Source organism: Solea solea, chromosome 16 (genome assembly GCF_958295425.1).
Source record: "Solea solea chromosome 16, fSolSol10.1, whole genome shotgun sequence".
NCBI lineage: Eukaryota > Metazoa > Chordata > Actinopteri > Pleuronectiformes > Soleidae > Solea > Solea solea.
This window is the reverse complement of record NC_081149.1, coordinates 13,954,876-13,979,634: the sequence shown is the minus strand read 5'-3', so window position 1 is coordinate 13,979,634 and position 24,759 is coordinate 13,954,876. Positions and strand designations below refer to the sequence as shown.

The following is a 24,759-nucleotide window of genomic DNA, read 5'->3' as shown; positions in this document are numbered from 1 at the left end:
CTAGCACAGATATATATATATATATATATATATATAGGCCTATATGTTAAAATGTTTTTTTTTTCTCTTGGACCGGCTCTGTAAATACTATTGCAAGTTTTTAAGCACAAACAGTGGAAGTCAGCTGAATAATATAGTTTCCCTCTAGTAAACAGAGAAATAAATAATACAATAAAAAAAAAAAAAAAGTTGGCTGATGAGGATAAGTTAGGACCTGACGTCACATGCAGGGGTGGGCGGGGCCAGAATGTGCGCCGGCTTCCCCTGGCTGAGTCTCATTGGCCAGACAGCACCTATAGCTCTCAGCACAGCTCGGCTCCGCACAGCTCAACACAGCAGCAGCAGAACGCGCACTATCCTGAAGTGGTGCCGCAGCGCAACAACTTCAAAGAGTGAGCTTGGCCGTGAAGGGGGAGCATGTTATTGAGAAGAAGACTGGCAGGAAAGTGAGCGTAGAGAGCGAAGAAGAGGAGCGACGAGAAAGAGGAAGCAGGAAGAAACTGCGGCAGTAGCAGCATCAGGACCACCAGGATGGAGGGGGAGAATTATGGTTTGTCATCATCCCACATATTCAGCATGAGATGTATAGATGTAGCAGAATGAGTGTGCTTTGTTTGTTCATTTATTAATTAATTAACATAATCTTCCACACTTCCTGTAGTGTTTGCTGTGTTCTGCTGAGCATGTCAACACGTGTGTGTAATTCAGGGGGAGTGTAAACACTGCAGACTACATTATGTCACAGTTATTTCACCATGTGTTTCATCTAGCACCTCCACAAACAACATTTTTCTTTTTTTTTTTTATCCTTCAAAACCACTTTAAAAACAGGTGGCCTCTGTCAGTTATAAAGGATATAAAAAGAGCTGTGTGATGAATTATTAAGCATCAATCTGCAGCTATGACAGCACAGTGGCCAAACTGGACAATTCCACCCGTGGCACGCTGTCATTAACTCAGAAAACAGAGACAGGAAAAGTTCCTGCTCTTACCGTAATAATGGACATGATCCAAGCTGATGTATTCATACCACACTTTAGATGACACGGATTAAAAGTATGACTCCATTTGGACCTGCCCTCATTGCTATAATGAGTCATCTGTAATGCCGTGACATCACGACATGCTGTAAGGTGACTATCCCTAATGATTTCAGGCAGCGGTGAGTGATCTGATAAGAGTCTTCAGTTCAATTATTTAGCACTTTGGCTTTTTTTTCTTCTTCCGTGAGCTTACATGTATCTCAAAATAGAAACACGTACCAGCAATGGCCTCATTGGAAGATTTCAGCTGATGTCCTGTCAGGAGAAGAGACGACTCCCAGTGCATTATGTTATAAAACAAAAAAAGTTATACTCTCATCTAAAGTGAAATACACCTACATATACCTGCCTATATGGGGCTGAACGGTTCTGAATAAATATCTAATTGCGATTAATTTGACAGGAATTGCATTTTTACATCATTATTCTCACTTTCATTAGAAAAACACATTTAAAAGAATTGTGATATTTGTGCAGATCTGCAAAAGACAAAGATTAGTTACATTTTGGCTTTAACAAATACTGTGATTTAGATCAAATTTAATTAAAATGAATTGTTCAGCTCTATCGTGTGTCATCGTCTGCCATAAGAGCAACGTTTACCAATGATTCATGTACTAATCTAAAGCAGTGGCCTCTCTGTTGGACTTTTGACCAAATTGGACATACTCAGTTGTCCAAAACTGCTTGTGTTTCCTCTCTCTGTCCCACCGCTGAATGATGATCGTGTTAATATGCAGTGCTGTCAGTATTCTCCTTCTCCCATTTGCAATCTTGCTGAACACTCTGTCGTTGATTATGTAATTTTCTCTTAAAGTGTGAGAGGGGACACGATCAAGCTCTCAGGCTCATAGAATTCATCCACTGTTATATATAATATTTGACTCTGGCTGACTTTGTTTTATTTCCTCATAGCCATATTTTCTTCTTTAGATTTATTATTAATATAGACTGTACTCCAAGAACCAGGCCACCAAGAAGTGTTGTATTAGTACAGAGACTGAGTGGCAGTGCATGTGTTGGATAATCTGTATTTTTTTTTTTTTTTTTAATCCTAACCATATGTGCACTGAACATTTAAAACTGGATTAATAAAGTCTTCCTTCTGCAGCATGTTCCTGTGATGTTGCCAGGTATTGGCGCCTGAAATCATCACATTTTTCCAGGTGAAACTCTTGTTTCAAGACTCACATCAAAGGCTTTTGACCTGCAGAGTTTTCAACTCTCAATGTTGTTGTTTTTTTTCATCTTTTCCCTGCTGCACGATTGCCATCTACATGCACATGTGTACGTGCAGCTCGGCTCTTCTCCTCTTTGCATATTGAAATGCGCTCACACAGAGGAAACCATAGGCGTGGTGCACGACAGCGGCAGGTACATGTGGTTTCTGAGGCGACGGGGTGTCGTTTCTCCTCTCAGTCTGACCCCTCCTTCTGGTGATTGACACGTGTACAGCAGTGTTCTGCAGTTCTCCTGCTGTGTCCTGATCACAAGACAGGTTCTTGTACTTCAGAGCTAAGCTGCTCTCGCTCACAGAAAGACTGTCAGCAACAGCAGCACATTGTCAGTGGACTCGTGCAGAAATATCTTTTTTTTTTTTTTTTACTTTCAGATAAAAAAAACACAACAAAAGAAAACCTTTAGAAGTTGAAATATATCAACGTCAACTTACTCAACCCAGTTCCAAAATAGACATCCAACACAATTATTCCTTTGTTTTTTTTTCATCATTTTAATCTACACCGAGCACAACAGGATGCAGATGAGAAGAGGGACGTGAAACTTTTTTTTTTTAACATTAAACAGATGAAAACTAGGCTGCATTTGTATCAGGAACGTGTCACTGCTCACAGTCAGACTATATTTAGATTAATAAGTATTATCCTCTGTGCTGAGTGTATTTAGTGCTGTACAGAACAACAATCTCTCAATCTCTCTGCAACTTTGTCTCCAGAGAACCTCACCTGACAATTTAAAGACATACACATATGGCTTGTTGTCAGTCTCACAAGAGAATGTCAGACTTTTTTTGCACCCAATCGATTTTCCACAGCTAAATGAAAGCTATGTCAGTAAACTCCAGAAGCCTTGTGGCCTGTTTAGTGAACTAAGAATAAAGGGCGCTGTTGCACGCTATGTCCACCTGGTGGCATGTATGTACAGCGTAAAACTGTACACCCTCTGTTCCTGCTTAATGCTGTTTGCAACTGACATGATTATTGTTTCAATCAAGGGAAACTGTATTGATTTGAGTTTGAGTATTCCTCTTCCAATTTTCCTCTCCCATCCAAAAGCACAGATTGCAAACTTGGCTCCAGAATAGAAACAATTACATGCTCAATAAAGGATCAATACTTTATATATATATACATATATATATGATGTGTTTTTGAGTGGCCTTTATTTCAATTATGGTTTTCTATTGAAACAGAATCATATTTAAATGTAAGTGGTCTCCACTCCATGAGTATGCCAGTGACTATTTATTAACCCCAAAATAATGACTTTAAAACCAGAAGTTTAAATAATTAAAATAATAATAATAAAAAAAAGCTATATATGAGTTAAAATTCAAACAAAGCAGGTGATTTGTGGTTGCTTTTGGTAGTTTTTGTTGCTCCAGAAGAGCAATATGAGCTCGAGTAGCATACCTATTGCATAATTGATCATTGCGTGCGATCAGTGTGGGCAGCTGGGCCGTCAAGGGCTGTGATAGGCCTATAGTGTTTTTGTTTTCCTTTTAACACTTTGCTTGAAATAACCTGAAAGTTAACAAACCACTATCTATCTATCTATCTATCTATCTATCTATCTATCTATCTATCTATCTATCTATCTATCTATCAAGGCATTTTCACCCATAAAGCTGCAGCTCAATGGATATTTGTGTTCTTGTTCACTGCAGATGGTTGCATGTGAAAATCTCAGCAGATCAGGAAATACACCAACCGTGCAATGTTGAAAGTGAGTTGCATCACGTTTCTCTCTTACTCTGATGCTCGGTTTGAACTTTAGCAGGATGTCTTGACGATGTCCTCATCTCTAAATGCATTGAGTTGCTGCCATGCAGTACCGGCCCAAGCCTTCATGGGGGCGCTAAGATGAATTTGGTATGGGGGGGGGGGGTGTGAATTGCCAAGCAGCCTTGTATAAAGAACCTTAAGTAAAAGTACAAGTATCTTGCCATAAAATGACTTTGGTAGAAGTTGAAGTCACTTTTTAAGAATGTTACTTAAGTAAAAGTCTTAAATTGTATGAGATTTACTGTACTTGAGTATCAAGTACTTGAGATTTTATTTAGTAGTAAGAGTAACAAAGATAGTTAGGGGAGTGGAGTAAACGTAAAAGTTGTAAAAGTTGCTCGAAATATAAATAACAATGTGAAGTACAGTAACTAAGTATTTCTACTCTGTTATTTTACAACACTGCCAAGCAGGCGCTCTGCTGCCATGTGATTGGCTCATTAGTACAAGTAAACCGGTGTGTCTAATATAGTGGCCGACTATTTGCATGCTAATATGGCGTGCAGGTGCTCAGTGAGATGCTGACATAGGTAGTGTAAGGTTGAGTTTATATATGCACATGATAAAAAGAGGAGCAGGAACATTGGTGCTAAGACTTCACCGCCGTTCCTCCTTGTGACATGGCCGCTCCTCCGGGTGATGTGAAACTGCAGCATTTTAAAGAAGCCATGACTGACACTGCAGTTCACGCAGGGGTCACTCCTATGGTAATGAGCTGGGTGTTCATTACCAGTTCCCATAAATGAAGCATTTATTGGGCATAATATTCAGCATTTACCACCAGGCCTGTTGCCCCTTGATAGTGTGATTAACAGAGAGGACAGTGTTGAGGAGTTCATTAACGACTGACACTGAATGAGAGCGGCGGTAGTTAAGGAGTGAGAGACACTTGGTGGTGACTGACAGTCAGGCTAATTCAGAGTGGCAGCAGAGTGGCTCTGGTTCAAGAGCAGAGGTGAACATCTTTGCTCTGATCCAAAGGAAGTCATCAGTTGTTTGTGATTATGATCATAACCGCGAGAGAAGATTTGTTTTGTTGCAGCTGTGTGTGCAAGGGTGGATGTGTGTGTGCAGGAGAAGCCCATGTGTTGTTGTTTTTTTGTGTGTGTGTGTGTTTTTTTTGTTTTGCCATGGCGAATAACTCTCAATCGGTGTGAAAATAATCTAATCAAAATAAATGGCTCACAGTGTTTTGCCCAGGAGCAAATCATTTCTTCGGGAACCAGTTGCTAAGCAACAATGAAATCTTGATTTTTATGTACAGTGCTGTGAAGCAAAAAAAAGAAAAGAAAAGATGAGTGACTAGAAGCAAAGAGCAACAGAGGGTGGAGATGAAACTCAGAAACTGCACCACACACAAAACACAGAGTGACGCTGCTGACAGATCACCATGATCCTCATGTGCACGTTTAAACTCTCAATTTCCTTAACGGTTTCCACAGTTCCTTTGTACAGACGAGAGACATTTAGCTCTGGCACTGGCACCATATTGGTCTCTGCTGTGGTTTTTGCACTTTATTGAGATGATTTGCCCTGTTACTGTTAGTTGTGTGTGATTATATGTGTCTTTTCTTTCCCAGTTTACGCCTGTAATGATAAGTGTGCCTCATACTATAAGCACCTGGGGTTTGCTCGGATTGTTCAGAAGTGCAAGTGGAAACTAAGAATTAAGGTTGAATTGAAAATAGTATTTGATGATGCTATCTATTTTTTTTAATGTGGTCGGGCACATGTGGCCGCAGCAAGAACAGATGCTCCCTGATGGTACATTAAAATATGATTTCAGTGCAGCGTGTTAGGTCTAAGTATATCTGCTTGAATTGGTATGCAAAAGTATCAAGGGAGTGCAAGTGGGAGAGAAGCAGAGAGAGGGAATGAGCGGGAGAGAGATAGAGAGAGTGAACAGAGGAGGATTCAGAGAGGCTGAGACACTGGTGCAAAAGGGGAAGAGGGAGAAAGCAGAAGTGATTTCAGCAAGTTGCACATTCTAATCGAGGGGGAAGAGAAAGTAGGTGAGTTTTGAGGGATCGGCCTCCGTTAGCGGAGAATAGATGACACTCCTGGGAGTCTCTTTGTGGACAGAGCAGCTGGATGCAGTTCAGAGTGACTTCAGCAGGGCCCTCACAACGTCCCTTGTCCACCACCTCAGTCCTCAGGAGGGAGCATCAACACAGCCACTGACAGGGAAGGAGCTGAACAGGAACATACAGTATTACACACTGGAGCTATGGGGACAGTGAATGAACTTTGTGTGTCCAGCCTTCAGACCTTCCTGTGTCCGGCAGTAAAGACACTCCAACCGGCTCCAGGTAAAGTCAAGTCAGCGTCTTGCGTGAGATTTATGCCCAGTTACACTCAGAGAGTCTTCCTGTTGGTTTGCGTGTCGGCATGGCTCACTGTCATCCTGTTACGCTGAATTGAAGCCATCTATTTGTTTTGTGTGATTTCTTCCCATTTACTGTGCTTGTGTGACCACTGGCACACATGCATGGCTCCAACAGAGATGAAAACAAACCATCGGACAGAAATAGAGAGAGCTCCTTGTGGCTTAAGGAGGCTCTCTCATTAGGAACAACGTAAACCTCTGCACACACACACACACACACACACACACACTCACTCACTGAGAGAGTGAGCTAATGTTATTAGCTGAGCAGCTTCAATCATATCCTTCTCAGCAGCTCTCACTCACACATACACACACACACACACACACGGCCAAACTCATTTGAAACAATCTGTCTTCGCATCCATGTACAAACTTTAGGACCAATCTAAACTAATTCTTTCCACCGCAACTGCAAATATCACGTCTTTCCAAAAACAACAGTTCTCTGTGTCCCTTCAATAAGTAGAAGCATAGTGTTGTGTTTACCCGCAGATCATCTCCTGATCAATCGTGGTTAAACAGATTTTATCGCATCTTAGTTTAATTCATGATTAAAACTGGCTTAAGGCACTCTATGCTCTGCATCTATCCCCATATGTACAGATTAGTTCTGGTATCGGTATCGGTATCAGTCTGATACTGGTCAAAATCACTGGGTCGGGTAAAAATGTAAAATCCGATGCAATCCAAAAATCCTATACATCACATACTTCACTCTGCACAGACTGGGAAAATGTAAATACAAGTCAGCAGAAGCATTTTAGCTGAGTCATGTTTGGGGAGAACAATATTTCTTACACTGTTGGAGAGTTATGTCTTTGCAATGACTCAGCACAAATGTGTTGTTAACAGCTTCATACGTTCATAAATGGTCTAAAATGACTGATATCAGTATTGGTAGATACCTTTTGATATCGGTATTAGACACAAAAATGTGGTATCGTCCCATCCCTAGTTTTGATAATAATGTAATGATTATGATGATTATGTTCAGTTGTTTATTTGAAAGATCACCCGTCACACATGAATATCAAAGTATATTCAAAATCATGATATAAATATGCACACGGGACGCCTGATAATGTGGCAGGAGTGGCACCCTGTATGCTCTTCTACTGCCGTAGACGTGCTGTCTCTTCAGAATCGTCTTGTGCTTACCTTGGTTATAATTTGTGGTTTTTGAGTTACCCCTCGGGCCACACGGTGGGTGTAGTGGTTAGCACTCTTGTCTTTGCAGCAAGAAGACTCGTGCTCGAGCCCTGGTTGGAACAAGGAGTTTCCATGTTCTCCCCGTGTGTGCGTGGGTTTTCTCTGGCTTCCTCCCACAGTCTAATAACATGCAATACAGGGATTAGGTAAATTGGACGCTCTAAAGTGACCGTAGGTGTGAATGTGAGAGTGAATGGTTGTTTGTCTATGTCAGCTGAGATTGGCACAGCAAACCCCTGCGATAAAGTGGTAGAAAATGGATGGAGGGATGGAGTTACCCCTGAACACATCATCTGCAATTTATTTATTTATTTTTTAGTTCTCAATTATAAATGATTCACTTTATTACCACTTAAAGTCTTGCATATTGATGGGCACCAAGACGCAGCCACAGTCAAAGACCCACAGAAGAGTCTAATTTGAGATCATCTCAAACCTGTGGGGTCAATCTCTTCTGAACTCTGGCATCCACTTGACATGTTTGCCCTGAGAAGTGATGCTTATTGAATATTGTGATGTTCACAGACCATTCTCTTTCAAGCCATGGAAGTGGTCATGTATAAAAATCCCATTAGATGTAGAGTTTCTGAAACACTCAGACGAGACCGTGTGTGCATTAACAAGCAGTCAGTGAACAGGCGTACCTAATTAAGTGGCCAGTGTGTATATATACTGTAAAAAAACATCCTATAGGGTCCACCCATGACAAATTTAACACTGCACATTACATATACAGAGTATATACATTGCTAGCAGGGCTGAACGATTCTGAATAAATATCAAATTTCCATTATTTTGACAGAAATTATGTCATTTTTATTCAAAAAACATGACCGTGTGATATTTGTGCAGATCTGTGAGAAACAAAGATGTTCTCTTCAGTCTGTAGAATAGTGTACAGGTCAAAAAAAGAATCAAACAAAAACGATATGAGTTATCACGACATAAAACTAACGATAGACTAAACTAGACAAGTCTAAAAATGGCAAACCCATCTGCACTAAAAGAGAGAGAATCAAAATCATGGATTTGGGGCGAATCGTGACACCCCTATACATTCCATTACATCAACATACATAAGATGACAAACACAGTGGTACCACTTGCACTGACTGCAATGACCGGTCTCTGTGCCCTTCACCAGTGACCACTGATATGGAAACAGAACAGAGGTTGTTTTGGTCGTTAGGTGTTACGGCTGCATTCCACTGACGGGTAATGTGCACATTTCCAGCGGAGTGTGTTGACATAACCAAAGCAGCCTCAGTGGGTTGTGGCGAATCAGCTGACGGGAGTGTGTAGCAAGGGGAAGTGGTGCTGTTTCCGTGCTTTCAAAAACACCTGAATCAGCAACAAGACCTTAGTTTTGTTATGAATATTCAGGAGGGGAAGCGGTCCTGATTGTTCTGGTGACAGCAGCACTTCACTGACAGAAAATGACAGACACACTGGGCTGAACTGAACGAAAAAAAACCCTCCACTTCACAGTTTGTGGTGTGAACACAGAGCCATGCCTCCCCCAAAGGCTTCACTTCAACTGTCCCTCGCCTGCGCCTTCTATCACTGTAATGAAATACATGTCGTTTTGTGATGCCATTGCACTCTAGTGGGAAGAGACTGGGTGGTGGTGGTGGTGTTTCCTTTTTTTTTTAAGTCATGAATCATACCAGTGATTCATGTGTGACCAGAAGGTCCGTGTCATAACAGCGGCATTACATCACGATTAGATTATAGACACATTCTGTCTCACACACTAGCTCTTAAAACAAGTCAGGCTGACCTCATGACGCTGACATCTTATTTCCCGTACATGGCGTAAATCATTTTGGATACAAGTCTGTGTTGTATTCTAATTCCTTTGGATGTAAAAACATTTATTCGGCAGTGTTGTGCGTCTGCCCTTTCCATCTTTAAATTTTCACAATCAGTGTGTCACTTAACGTGACAAATGAATCCTCATAAGCTGGGGACACGCTACACAACTGTCACAGTCGTAACTGATTTTGAAAAGACTTGGAAAAGACTGGGGATCACACATTTAACGACCGCGCCTGACCAGGGGTCCCAGACTTCATGATTTGTCAAACCAACTCACACACATTGAACTCTCACGAGTACGAGAGCAACAGTTTATAACACACACTGCCATTGTTGTTTTGATATTCCCGCTACTTCCTGTCTTCTTCTGATGCTATTTCCTGATCATTTCATTCAAACATGTTAGATTGACCGCGACTGAGGTCGGGTCGTTTACCTTATACACAGTACACTAACAGATTTCTGTGACAACTAGCCATGCTGACTGTTAATCCTGGGTAAAATCGGGCCAATATACGTTGTAGTGTGTCCTCAGCTTAAGTCAGGACACAAGCTGACACCTATGACGGGCAGTGATAGTGAGTCAGCTTGGCTGATCACGTCACCGAGCGCGTCACGGTACGGACACATACAGTCTGCAAATGATTGTGTTTGCGATATGATTCATTGCAATTTCGATTCATTTTGCAATTAATTGCACAGCCCTATTGTCAGCACAGTCACGTGTGGTGAGGCAGGTGAGCGCAGGATCGTCCTGGGCTCACTGGCATGGAGATGGCCAGCTCAGGACACACTGATATGATATGAAATTCTCTGTAAACCTTGAAGGAATGGTTGTGCTTGAAAAATCCAGTCTCTGAAATACACATACCAGCCCGTCTGCCACCAACTTAAACTTAACTCAAATCACCTTTCTTCTCTTCAATGAGTCATCTTCACTGTGTATTCATGCCTGAATGATGATGATGATGAGGATTAGATCATTTGCATTAACAGCTGAACAGGTGTACCCAATAAAGTGGTGCACCTGTTCTGAGTGTGTATGATAAACTGTACTGCCAACTTTTATTTTTTATTACTCTACAATTTGGAGCACGTTTTGGCCCCGCCAGCTTTCACATCTCCGTGCACGAACGGCGGCATTTTTTAATTCTGCCATTGCTGAAGCCTGCTTCTTAGTCATACTGATGCATAATAAATAAATAGCAGATGAACAATTGCTTCGTCAGCGCGTCGCCTCTCAAGGGAGTGATAGTGCAGCTAATCCATGCAGTGCCAAACGCTGTGAGCCTGCCCTGAGGAAGAGTGACGTGTCAGGCACTCAGCTGTCTGTCTTCATCAGGTGCTCTCTGCATTTCACAGCCTCCCCCTGAAAGTGAAGTCACAGCCTCTGACAGCTGTGTTTTATACGTGTGTGTGTGTGTGTGTGTTTAAGCACAAGAGATATAAAGGGCTTTAGCTTTATCATGCTATACTTTTTAATTTAAGTGGCATATTATTAAGTACATTATTTTCAAACACAGGAAAAGTGTCCTGACGGAAGCGAGATATATTCGCATACGACATGAGTCATGCCAGCACAAGTGCACACTCCCACCTTGCTAAGAAAATTATAGGATGGATAGATCCAAAGGTCTCATTACCGACACCTGCACCTGTAGTGGGAGAGCAGCGTGGCTTCGGTATCAGGTGGCACAAAATGAGTCATGCGTGGAGCAATAAAACTCCGGCCACGCCATTTACAAAAGAACACCTACGACATAGGCATATCCTATTTCTCAATATGCCTCTATGGGCTTATGGCGTCGAATGTTGTTTGTATGTCTGGTGGAGATTAAAAAACAGCATGTCATCAGTGTGGAATGACCCAACACCCTGCATCAAACCCACCACTACATATTTCAGTATGTAAATATACAGTATTTGTGACAGTGTAATTGAAGTGTATTTTTGTTTACCCTTTCATGTGTACAAAGAAATTAAAAGTATTAATATGTAAAAAAAAACACTGGGCATAGAAGGGTAATGAGCTGTTACAAGAAGAGATCAATATTTAGTTTTTCTTCCCCTTCCACAGTTACAGTACAGTATACGCTGATATTTTTACATTCATTTACATTCATATTTTGTGACATTCACTAAATAAATCTTAAAGCTTCTAATGTAATTTAAACTCCTGATAAATGTACCTATACTGTATGTCCTAATATGTAATCCTAATAAATGTCCCTCTGTGTCAAAGTGGTACAGAGGTCAGCACATCACAGAGGGAAGGTTGTTGGCTTGAATCCTGGTTCGGCCTTTGCGGAGTTTTCATGTTTGGCCCCCTGTGTCTGTGTTGATTTTTTCCAGGTTTCCCCCACACCTCAAAGACAGGATGATTGGAGAGACTTTTTTTATGCCTGCGTAGATTCTCCTAGTTCAACAAAGGTCATTGAATCAGCAAGTGGACTTGTAGATTTCCTTGTTTTAAATTTCTAAATTCGAGTCCAGTCGCTAATGATGACTTTTGGAGAAGGAAAATTGTACCTGTTGGCGTGAATGTGAGTGTGAATGGTTGTTTTGACCGGGCCCTTTCGCCCATTGTTGATTGGGATCCCCATGTGAAGAAAAATTTAAATTAAATGCATGAGGGTCACACAGCGGTGTATTGGCTAGCACTCAGAAAGAGGGTCACCTGTGGAGTTTTCTCTGGATACTCACAGTCCAAAAACATGCAGAGGTTAAATTGTGTGAATGGTGTGAATGTGAGAGTGAATGGTTTGCCTCTGTATGTTGGTCCTGCGATGGACAGGTGACCTGTCATGTGTAATCTGGGATTGGCTCCTGCCCCCTGCAGCCCTCATGTGGAGGATGCATTGGTAGATAGTGAATGAATGAATGAATGGATGAATTCCCTGCATTTTGTTCTGGGACTGCAATCATTGCAAATGATCAGCAGGGGTCACTCTTTGCATCTCCTCTTATTAGAGAGTGGTTCCAGGTTCTTTTCTGACTGGGCCTTAGAGTACATAAACTTCACTCCTTCAACCTCAGGGTTTTGTCACTGACAGTTTGAGGACAGGACCACATTGTTTCCAGAATGACCATGCGGTGCACGAACAATGACCGATGAGTAATCACTTCAGTGTTTCGCCCCAGGCATGTGCTGCATTAACCACTCAAGAAATCACCTCAGGCAACTTTAAGGGTCATTCACACTGAGTTTACAGATCCTCATCAGTTTACTTTGAGTTTGCTTTCCTCTTTGTGTCATGAGGGTTTTGTCCTGAATGTGACAAAATCACCACGATGAGTTGAAGATAATTAGGGTTATTAGTAGGGCTGACACACGATTACCAAATGAATCCTCAACTTCTTTGATAATCGATGAATCGGTAAACAGTTTTTCTGATTTTTCAGCTTCTTAAATGAGAATGTTTTCTGGTTTCTTTGCTCCATATAACAAAGAAATCATTAAAACTGAATCATTTCCAGGTTTTAAAATACACTAAACAACATTTTCTGACATTTTTGAGGACCAAACTATTACTCAATTAATCAGGAAAATAATGAAACGATTAAGAAAATAATCAGCCAACTTTAAGGCTGATTAATCAAATGAATTCATTTGCAGACAGAGCGATGCCCTGAGGGGAACAATGCAGGAAATAATAGCATCTCTATATATAGTTCTTGGATAAGGAAGGAAGGTGCTGATGCATGTATTTGTAACATCTGACACCTCCTACCTTACATTCTGGTTTCAACGCTTCCCGTTTCAGTTCAACTTTCGTCCAATTATTTAACCATTACCGATGAACGTCACGTTTGTCACGTGCGTCATTGTGCAGTAAAGGAAGTCACAGACAGTAACTTTTGTGTGTTGATATCAGTTCATGATCTCTGGGTCAGACTGGGGGGGGTATGGGGGCCATATGAACCTGTAACAATGAATTGAAACTCTGTGTGTGCGTGTGAGTTCACTTCACAAAGGCTCACATTGTCGTTTGTTGAGTTCGGGCCACACAACTGAGCCATTCATGTGCCACAGCTTGAAGACAAGCTTCTTAAATGAAGTGGCTATAGTGGGATTCTTAAAGACGCTCTGTCGTATTTATACTAGCGGTGAATACCAGTGTTTGGTCTTGATTCCTGTGCTAGTGGCTGCACAACACATGTAGAGATGAGCTGTTTTCTCCCTATACCTGCGGTTTTCTGTGATTGGCTTTGAATGCAACATTCCTCTTGGCCGACAGGCAGGCACAGGCTTGGCCCTCTCCTGTCTGACAGCAGAACAGTTCTGCAGGTGTAGTACAAACAGCAGGCTGATGATTTATTCACTATTAACAAGAACTTGGAAAGCCTAGTAGCTCATCTGTCTACGCTCACACTTTTTCTTTTAAAAAATGCAGCAGAGGAAATGTCATTTCTGAGTGTCACCCATATTTGGCAGAACCAGTTTTGCCATCAATGACACATGCAAGTGAACGTGTTTGCAGCTGTGTTGACACCGACGAGCGTCTTACAGTTGCGTCACAATCGGAGTGAAAGCACATTTGGGTGTTCAACAGGTGTGCGAGAGTATTATGGGTTGTCCCTGCAACAGACAGCTGCTGCTGTTGTGCTGTACACCATTTCTGAGGTAAAACATCTGACTTCAAATAGACAAGTTTCACGTCTGCTTTCGGAGGATGTGGTGAATTAAACAAGATAGGCACAAAGAACTGAATCTGTGAGTGTGTCAATCACACCTCCCTCCCTGCCTCTACTTAGCCCTGTCACAACAGCAGTGTGTGCGTGTGTGGGTGTGTGTGTGTGTGTGTGTGAGGGAGGGAGAGAGAGACCAAAGAACAGGATGGAAATGCGTCATCACCATTTGCTGCACCTTCAGCCACAGCAGCAGCAGTCAAGTCAGCAAAGGCAGCGAACCTGCACCGGAAATATAACACGTTATCTTTCAAAATAAGCCCAAAATATTTGTTTAATGCTTTATATTAATTGCATACACTGTAATAAATGCCTTATGCTTCATTTATAGTCGAAATCTAATGCAATTAAATACAAATCAATTTTTTTTTTTGTCTTTTTCTCCCCCTGAGGGTTTAAACTACAGTGCAGTCATATTTTTAAACATACATCCTTCTGTTACTTAAAACGTTTTGGTGGTTTGCCAAATTACGCAACGTTCTATGGGTCATTATTGCAATAATTAATTAATCAATTAATTATTTTAGTGGATGTAAATTAATATGAGGGCATTTTAATACATACTTCAACTAATAAACGTCTTGTTGGATATGGCGGCAGTGCACATGGATGGCTCCTGTAGGCTTGTGTATCCACTGCATTGATTTGTACAGTGGCAATTAAGGCTTTCTATTCTATTCTATTCTATTCTATTCTATTCTATTCTATTCTGACCAGGGCTGCAACTAACGATTATTTTCATAATCGATCATTAATCTGTTGTCTTGTTTTGTCAACAAACCAAAATGACTAATGTTAATGATTCCTTTATTACGTGGAGCGCAGGAACTATAAAATATTCACATTTAAGAAGCAGAAAAATCAGAGCACTTGTTTTGATTATTAAAAAATTCAAACAGATCTGATTATCAAAATAGTTGACAATTTATTGTAATCGAAAAATCATTGCAGCCCTAATACTGACTGTGTTTTTTGTGGTTCCTGTCAAAAATATACAAACAGGAAACTTGTTTTTGATGTTTTATTTTGAAATGTGTGCCCGGAAGCTGCTTGTGTGTGCACTGCGCATGTCTTGACAGAGAGCAGGAAAGGTTGCTTTTAAAGACCTCCTTCGTCTCTTCAGACCACTCCTTCGAGCTGTCGACTGGCCCACCCTTCACCTTCAGAACAAACTGCTCCCGGAGTTACTATCTTCGAGTAACCAAAAAACTAAAACAAGTGAATATTTGTCCGTAGATAACTGTAACTGCCGCTTTATTACCGTAAGTTTCAACGCTTCATAAACTTTACGGAGCGGACCTGCGTGTCGCCGACAGCATGGTGTTAAAATCGGAAGACGGGATAGGTGAGTGAACGAGTCCAGGAAAGACTTTATAGTTAGTCTGAAACTCGCATTTAACGTGTTTACTGGACGGTGTTTTTACATGTGACGTTTATTATGTGGTCTGAAACTATGTGGTTGTTTATGAGGCGAAAAAAAACGAATTTAAAATGAATTCTTACGAACTAAAATGTTGTGAAAGCTGACTTGGCTCCTCCATCTGGCCTTGTTTACTGCTCTGCCATTTATACTATCACTGTTGTATTTACAGAGTCAGCGGTGTGCATATTTATTTATACCAAATACCTGCCCTGATAACACAATCAAGGAAATAATTACATATTTATATAATCAGTGAACACTGAGCCTTCACAAAAGACTGTATATATATATACGTGACCTGTTTACATTATATGTAAATATAAGGTTTGTTTGTCCCTGTGTTTATTTGCTCTGATGGAACATTCCAAGTTAGGGGGTGCAAATAATAATAACACAAAGCACAATAATAATAACGGTTAGAAAATGTAAAAGATAGCACAGTGCACAATAGTTTGTGAGTGTTAATACACTCCCCTTTATTGTTAATCATTTATTTTAGTATTATTATTGTGATGTTATCATGAATTTGGATTCCAATTCAGTCTAATAATTTCCTCTTGAGCCATAATCTATATCCCTATATCCCAAGAATCTTTCATCGAAAATCTTATATCTTAATCTTAATCTTATATATTGTATAAACCCTTATACAATGCCACACAAACACTGCCAAAAACATAAGCTTCCTTGGTGCATATAATAATAATATATTACAAAAAAAAGAGTAGTTAAGATGCATGATCCAAATCAGAACTTGTTTGCACAATAAATTGTATGTGCAGATTAAACCATTTTCACTGTAGCTGTGTCCCTCTTCAACACTTTAGTGCCATATTTACAGCTTATCATTTCAACGCTGCAATCCTTCACAGTTTAACAGCTTTTTCCTCAGAGAGAACATCCCCAGTATTGTGTTTCATTTAAGGCAGAGCAACAGGTGTGAGAGCAGGCGGTTAACTCCACCAGTGTCAGCATGGAGGGAACATACCGACATCCATGACTCATTTTTACATTTATTTATTAATCCTGCCTTTGAGTGGATTGGACCTCTGACTTATCTCAACAAATACAGCTGTAATATTGTTCTAGCCTGTTCTTACAATACTTTTATTCAAGTTTATTATTCAGTTAGTTCATGTATTTGCGTGAATGCCTCTGGATCCTGACAGAAAGCCTCTTGTTCCTGAGCATTCGTCTTGCATCCCTTTGGCTTGGGTAGCCTTGCAGCATTAATTGGCGCCCTTGACTTGCGTCAGTTTTAATCGCGTTAGAGAACAGTGACCGTCTGACTCACTGATCCTTTCATACGTTGCTGCTCCTTTGTTTTGCTGACGGATTTGGGGAACTCTGCGCACACTCTCTGTGTGCCTCAGAGGCCCCGGCTGAGCCTGGCTGGCACACTGTTGCATTGTTTGTACAGGCAAAGAAACGATAGAGGCAGAGGGGAACAGTCGATTCTCGTCGAATCCATTTGTTCTTGCCATTTAGAGGTGCCATGGGTGGTCTGTGAAGTTAAAGTAGTTGTCAGTAATGGTTCTCTAATGAGAGGCGCTGAGAGCTCTAATGGGTTCTCTCCAACAATGTGCCTTGCCTGGTATTAATGCCCCGGTGGTTTGATAATCATCATCCTCTCCCCACAATCACATTTTAACCCTCTTTCTGCATCAGTTGCAGCTCTCTTCTCAGTTCAAGCCATTGTTGATTTTTTTAAATAGTTCTTAGCTTCCTGCTATAGTGCACGCAGAGGAAATGTGTTGACTGTTGAGTGCATTGGGAAACAAAACATAGGCTGCACTGCTGACATTTTTTGTAAATGGTGCTTAAACAAATAGTGTTTGATTTGTAAACTGCTATTTAAACTATTCAATATTCCTTAGTTTCATTAGCAGTACCACCCATGTTTACATGAAAATAAACTTAAAATTGACTTAATATCTGTGGAGGTCTTATCAGCAAATATGATTGCTTTATTTTTTTTATTTGTGGTGAGATTAGCTTAGTTTAGCTTATTTTAACCACATCAACTGACAGGTCAATTATTTAAGATTAAGTTGCTTTAATAAAATTCCACATTATTGAATTTATATATTTATTGAATATCTTTGAGTTTGAGTTGTTGGTTGGACAAATAAATTTTTCGAAATCATTGTCACTTTTAGAAAGACATTTTGCGACTTCACTCTATTCATTAAGGAAATTACAAAACATATTATTTAAATAAGCGTATGTCTTAGGGTTAAATGACACAGCACACCCTGTATTTACTGTCGACACAGTCGACAGTTATTTCTGATTTGCATAGAGACCGCGTATCTTCTAAATGGACGAGTCGTTAAACAGTCTCATGACACAAAATATCTTCTGGGTTCCACGAAATGATCAGCTGATCCTAACGTTCAAGTGGACAACATGAGAGTGTGTGGCATATGTTTTTTTTATCCTCTGTCTATCTCAACCTTATCCGTTTCTGTTTGGTTTTGTCCTGCACAGCTCAGTTTGCAGTTAATTTTTATCTTTTCTCCTCTCCTCCTCTGATGTGAGTGTCTTTCAGGTCTGTCTGCAGCAGGTTTAGACTTGTCTGTAGGCATTTTTTTCATACACGAGTAAACTCTGAGATCAGTCGTGATGATAAGCCTCAATAATTCAAAATAGCCACTGGCTAAACGTTTTATTGAAGACTGTGCACCTTAGGTGCATGTTAGGTTTTGTCGTTATTGGGCTTGCATAATCTGCTTAGCTTAATTTTCTGAACAAGTTTGCGGGAAAAAGGTGTAAACCTGAAAAGCATTCCTGCATGACATCACATGCTCTGCTGCTGAACCATGAATTGCTTCCAAATTTCAATCACACATTGATTGACTGTGTATATCATGTCGTGGAGGAGCTGTGGGTTTAAAGTAAAAGCAACAGTTTTTACTGCTTTTCCCGCAGGATGGGTGGGTGTAGCCACAGCCTTCACTGCTCTGATCTAACAGCTCACAAACAGGAAGCTGATGGTTTGACAATATGCATAACAGGAAGTGACATCCCACAGTTTATGTGTGGGCATACATTTCTAGACTGCTTTGCTAAAAAAAATCATGCTGCAAAGCAAATAAAGAAGAAAAAATAAGATATTTGCGCTTCCTCCTACTTTCCCATCATCTGTTTTCTGGATGTTTGTGTGGTTTGTGGGAGTTAGTGTGTTTTTTTTCAAGTGAGAGAGGATGTTGACAATAGGGTAGTCCCGATAAGAATCAAGGCCAATATCATCAGCGGACAAAAGCATGTATTGTTGCTAGAGATTGTGCTTCCGCTTTTGAAGAAAAACAATGACAAATCTCTACATTGGCCCCATGAAAACAATTCATGTTGATAAATGCCACTAAAATAGAGCAGAGATTATTAAAGAAAGCTGATATTTTGTGTATATAATGGTGGTTTGTACATGTTGTGTGTGTGCAGCTGCAGGATGTTTATGCTGCGGATCTGTATGTTTGCTTTATAGTGGGGCAGTATGTGTGTGTGATGGGCCCGGCTCAATGTTCTTCAGCTCCACTTCCTACTCATTCACGTCCTCTGGTCCCAGCATTCCTGCACAGCAGCTTGAACATGGCTTGCAGATGGACTGCGAACACTGCTGTGGAGGCCATTGTGCTCTGTGACAGGGTTATTTCTGTGTAAGGAGACCTCTTCTCTGTTGTCATTGACTCAATAGTGTGAACTCCACCCATGTTGACGCAACAAGGTCACCACATGCACAAGAATGTGCAATTGAGTTAGAGAACAAATATTGTTTAATGCTGTTAAAAAATAATTCTCAACCCTAATTAGCAGGTTGTGATTCAGTCATACTGCACAGTGTTGTTACACATGATCTTTTCAACTGTTTTCCAAACATGAACTCTGAATAATGTCTGTGAATTGTGTTAAAACCAATGCTGGGAGACATTGTCTGGGTGAGGCACATTGCATTAGCAGTCAAATGTTCAGAGGATCTGGGTGAGAGGATGGCACCTGGCATGTCACTTCCCCATTTCTTCGCTGTGGGTTTTGCATTTTTTTCTGCTCCATTCTCACATTACCACCCTTGGTTATTGTCTGGAGATTTTACAAGGAAGTTGGCAGGGGAATCTCTGGGGCATGTGTGGATTATTATTATTTTTTTTAAAAGCTGGTCGCTACAGAAAGCCATTAAGTAATTCTGTGATTTATTATCCAATTAGTCGATCATTTCAATAATCGATGACTAGTCGGCTATCAAAATAGTCGTTAGTTGCAGCCCTAACACATACAGCACCTCCGGAACATCAGTGCATGTATGAAAGCAGCCAAAGTGTTTCTGAAAATGCATTCAAATACACAAGATGATTAACAGGGAAGGGAGGAAGGAAATAAAGAATCTCTGCCAAGGAGTTTATCTTCTTGTCTGTTTGTGAGCAGCATAACTCAAAAGAAATAAAGGATGGATTTCATTACATTTTCTGGAGGTATAGGTCATGGCCCAAGAAAGAAATGATTGGATTTTGGTGGTGATCCAGATATAGAAAGTGAGTGGCATCGACAGATATTTGTGCTGTCAGAGTGCATTCTTTCATTTCTAGATGGTTTTAGGTCCAAACTATGAGTAGAAACCAGTTCTGTGACAATTGAAGGAGTATTGAGCAGCAAGTGAATATAATGGGCCATATTGGATGGGCTCCACATAAATTGCATTTTAGGAGGACATAGACATGGACCTTATAGAGATATCCCTTTGTCCATTGGTAATGTAAAGACACTGAATAAAGCAGCGTGGTGAATAGTTGGAGTCACTTACTTTGGTCTGTTTGGTGCACTCCCAGTAAATGCTTAGGATTATTTTTGAGGATGTGTTGTGTCGTGAGACAATCAAAAACAAGTCATGAATTCCGATGTGAGTCTCTCAGATGGATTTAAACTGTGGAAATGTATGATTTTGTTTTTTTGTACATAACCCAATTTTCTTTTTTTCTTCCATCTGATAAAATATAACTTTTTAATAATACAAAAATGCTTAACTTAATTGACCAGTTATTGAACAACTCCAATTGTCTGTATAAACTAAATATTAAATATATGTATGAAGGTCATCTAAAAACAACAACAAAACCCCCCCACTTATTATTAAAAAAATGATGATTGATGATGATAATTAATCATCTAAACCAAGTAATCGGTCTACATCTATCTTACGTGTTGTATTTCTAAGTCAGATTAATAAATTTAAATGCACTTCTCCCTGTGACTTTATCTAATTCCTAAAACAACAGAGATACTGGGCCCTGAAGTAGATAGGCTATATATGTTATTGGACCTTTTAAATGATTATATGTTGAGGCATCTGTTGACGGAAAAGTTGTGTCTGCCTTTTATGCTGACTTGTACAGACGCGAGTCAGAGGAGGCTCTGTGACTGCACAGTGCATCCGGCACAGCAGAGGGCTCCACGTTGACTCATCCGACTCCACACAGACATGAGGCAAAAGCTCACGTCTGCTCTGTGCTGTCGGCATACCCGTGGCGAGCGTGTGCAATCTTGTGGGCATGCATTATTGGCATTAGGGTAATGCTCATACACTTTCCACAACATGAAAATAAACGATTGTCTCGAGCACAGACTCCATTGTTAACTGGAGTTTGGAGGTAATGATAGCGTGCCTGGACGTATGACTGGTCAGGGGAGAACAGGCCAGGTCATACAACACTATGACTTCCTCTCTATATTCGTCAAAATAATCAATTACACTCATACATACAGTTTACCCTCATTCATTCCTTGTTTTCTTGGCACTTAAATCAATCACATTTAACAACTTATTTATGACATAAGCAGTTTTTTTTTTATGTTTGGAGTCCATTGTAGGCCTTTGGCTTTGGGAAGCATGATTGTCCCGCTATAACTCCTATCCTCCCCTATAACTGTATGTTTTTTTTAAGTGTTGGTATTAGAGTTTGTCTGAGTATTGAGTATTTGTTTATCATTAAAGATGATGGACTGAAGGAAGTAATTGGTGTTCAGCTTTATTGGTCATCACCAGTAGTTCTTACCTGTGAAGTAGCCAGGTGCTTGGGTTTTCAGAAAAAGTTCTATCTATCTATATATTTATTTATTTTTAATTTATGTTGTTAATTTAAAAGAAAACTAGTAATTTTAATGCATTTATCATTGTGATCCAGTTGTTTTAAGCTGGTTTTCTACCAGATCAAAATTCAACTTAACATATTTAAACATACATATTGAAGAAAAGCAACTGCTTGTTGACTTGCATAGGTTTAAACAGTTTATTATCCATATGTGTGTGTGTGAGAGAGGAGGTAGGAAAGGAAATGGCCACTGGGTGGAGCCTCCATGTTAATGGTAGTGACATCAAAATAGAGGGAGAGAGTGAGAGAGAAAGGGAGGGAGAGGAGGGAGTGAGGTAGTGAGTAAGGCTCCGTCCCCACTTGGATTAAGTCAGTGAACGTGTGTATGTGTGTGTATGAGTCTGTGAACAGGCTGGGAGCTGATATTTGTGCTGTATGTATGAAAAAGCTGGCAGTGTCTCTCTGCCTGAGTGGAGGAGCAGGCTCCTTCTCTCTGCTACTTGACATGTGGAGATCCAGCTGGCCTGTATCTAACATGAGCTGACAGAAGAAGGGGCTGCTGGTTTTTTTTTGTGTTTTTTAAATTTTGTACATGAAAGTGGAGTAGAAGGAGAAAGCGGGAGCCACCAGGAGAGACAGAAAAGTGACACTTCTGAGGATTTCTCAGTCAGGTTAGCAGCTTAATTTACCAGTGCTCATGTGTTTAGCTGGATAATTGACTTATTCTCCACATGACATGTGTGACTATGGGCTGCATCTGCCCCCTGACTCATTGACATTAGTGAAGGTTGACTCATTGAAGTTATTTGATAATGCATGTCACCAATAATATTAAAAAGAAATGAGATTTAAATCAACCAGGTAAGGAAATGGGATCGGAGGTTTGACTTTTTGTCACATGGAGTTATGTCTGCTCAGATGTCCTGTCAGTCTACTTACTAGGCTATAGCTTGTTTCCTGTAAGGTCAGTGAATGTAGCTGATGGAGTACTGCTGCATCATTGACAGGTCTGTGTGAAGTCGTCAGTGGGGGAAGTGTTTGTCCTTGTGTGCTAGTATTGCCCATATATCTCAGAAATAAAGAGTTCTGATGTACATCCAGCAGTAGTGGATTATGACTATACAACAAAGACTTGAGATTTCACTTCACTTCAAAGGGATGATGATGGAAAATATGCAGCAACCAACGAGGTTGAATGTTGAACCTTAAATTAAGTGAATCAGAGTAAATCCTCACAGCTTATATGCCTGAGCCTGGATGAGGAATGTCTAGAGACACAATGGTAGAGCTGTGATCGTCCCACTGCTCTTCCCACTGTCTGTGTTGTCCTACATTCGCTGTCCCACACCTCCCCGGCCAAACACAGGGCTTCTTCTCCTGTTGGCTCCCCTCTCTCTGTCGCCCTTCACCTCCTCCTACCCTGAGGCCAGGTCAGGCTGGAAGCTTTGTGGCTTTCTGATCTATACATGGTGATCATTTCTGGTTCTAGTTTGGACTGTTTTTGTGTTCGTCAATGGACATTGTGGTCAAAGGTCAACCATTTCTTTTGGGCTCATGCCCACATTACTGACTGGCATTCTTTCACATCACAACCGCAGCTCTGCTTTGTTACAGGCTGTCTGGACTTGTCTTTCTCATGGGGACAATAACCAAGTCCCCAAAACAAAATTCCTGTAATTTAAAGGTGACATCAAGACATTTTGGGGTTAAGTATGTCAGGAAATTGATGCAAGTTGGTATAATGTCCTCTGAAGTCATGGAAACATAACTCTGTGTGTGTGTGTGTGTGTGTGTGTGTGAGAGAGAGTGGTTTCAAATATATATGAGGGAGAGTCCCTGTGGGATTTGCTAAAGTAATGAGATTCAGTCTCATATCAGAGATCAGCAGATCAAACAACCGTGTGTTGAACCACCTTTGCTTGTTCAAGCAGCAAACGGCAGACAAACAGTAGAACTATTTAATACACCTTAGGTTGTGAGTATGCATGTGTTTGCAAGCCCAGCTCATATTATCATTTTGTATACATATGTTTTGTGTTGAATGTATGAAATCTCATCATGAGGTAGGCTGCTTCTCCTTACAGCTGGCCCTTGTATTGATTTAAGCCACAGGGCGATTGATTGGAAACTGTATGGACCTTGGGGTTAGCGGTTTGAGCAAGTTTAAAGATATCTGTCCATGTAAATGTCAGGACAGAGGTTGGACAACAACAACAAGAGCATTGAGTAACACGGGGGAGAGGAGATGGAGGAAACTGATGTTCTTGGTTGAATCTTGAAGTTGAGATTAGTGAGAAGGAGAAAGCAAGGACCAAATCGAAGTTGCTTGTGTACAAAGATTAGTTATAACAAATGCTGAATGTTCAGGTAGCAATGGCTGCTACCAGGATCATTTATCTGTCCCAATCAGTTTCTGTACTGACTCAAAATCTGGTCATTTACAATCCTATATACGTGCCGCTATAGAAAGGATGTGTATCCTTTTGCTGTGTCTTGTGATCATGTGTAGTAGGTCGTTCGTTGTGGGGGCCGGCCTAGGTATGGAGCATTTTTAGGGAACACTTTTTTGAGCCATACTACGCTGAGAAAAGCTTTTTTTAAATTAGGTCACATTTGCAGAGAGGGGGAGGAGGGTGCCTGATCCTGCAGCACTCAGAATTTCTAATTTCCTTATTTTCCAAGGAGAGTTCTTGAGTGATCTGGGTGGAATTGAAGCATCTGCCTCTTCTACAAGGATGGCAATCATGATGAGTATTAGTGGGCTCTGCTGCTGTGGGAGAGAGCAGCTATAATTGGTACCTGCCTGAATGTCACTTCCCAAGCACTCCCTGCTGGACCAGCCCTCACTAAAAACTGCTTTGCTCGTCATAGCTTTTCCCATTTGGATGTACATAGTCTAGAAATTAATTCTACAAGATTTGGGGGTAATGTGAAGCATTGTGGTCATTTCGCACTTCACACTATGTATTCAAATGAAAATAAATGTGTCAGTCAGGATGCACCAACTCAGGAGCAACATGATCTAATTCAAAAAAAAAAAAGCACTGGGAAATACCTTGAGGTTAATTAGCCCTTGAGTAAT

The 24,759-nt window shown here is 40.6% G+C and overlaps 1 protein-coding gene across 4 annotated transcripts in view; it reads left to right on the top strand.

Moving 5' to 3' along the window:
- Positions 1 to 395: 395 nt before the first annotated feature.
- The window catches only part of cyth1a (cytohesin 1a), a 40,258-nt gene continuing 15,894 nt past the window's right edge, over positions 396 to 24,759 (top strand). The window contains exon 1 of one of the 4 annotated variants that reach the window (XM_058653094.1): positions 396 to 550. In XM_058653094.1, the coding sequence (XP_058509077.1) occupies positions 532 to 550 (19 nt within the window). In that variant the 5' untranslated portion in view covers positions 396 to 531. Of the gene's footprint in view, positions 551 to 6,123; positions 6,376 to 15,289; positions 15,517 to 22,080; positions 22,349 to 24,759 lie in introns of those variants that run through there. The other 3 variants (XM_058653092.1, XM_058653093.1, XM_058653096.1) reach the window with 3 other exon arrangements.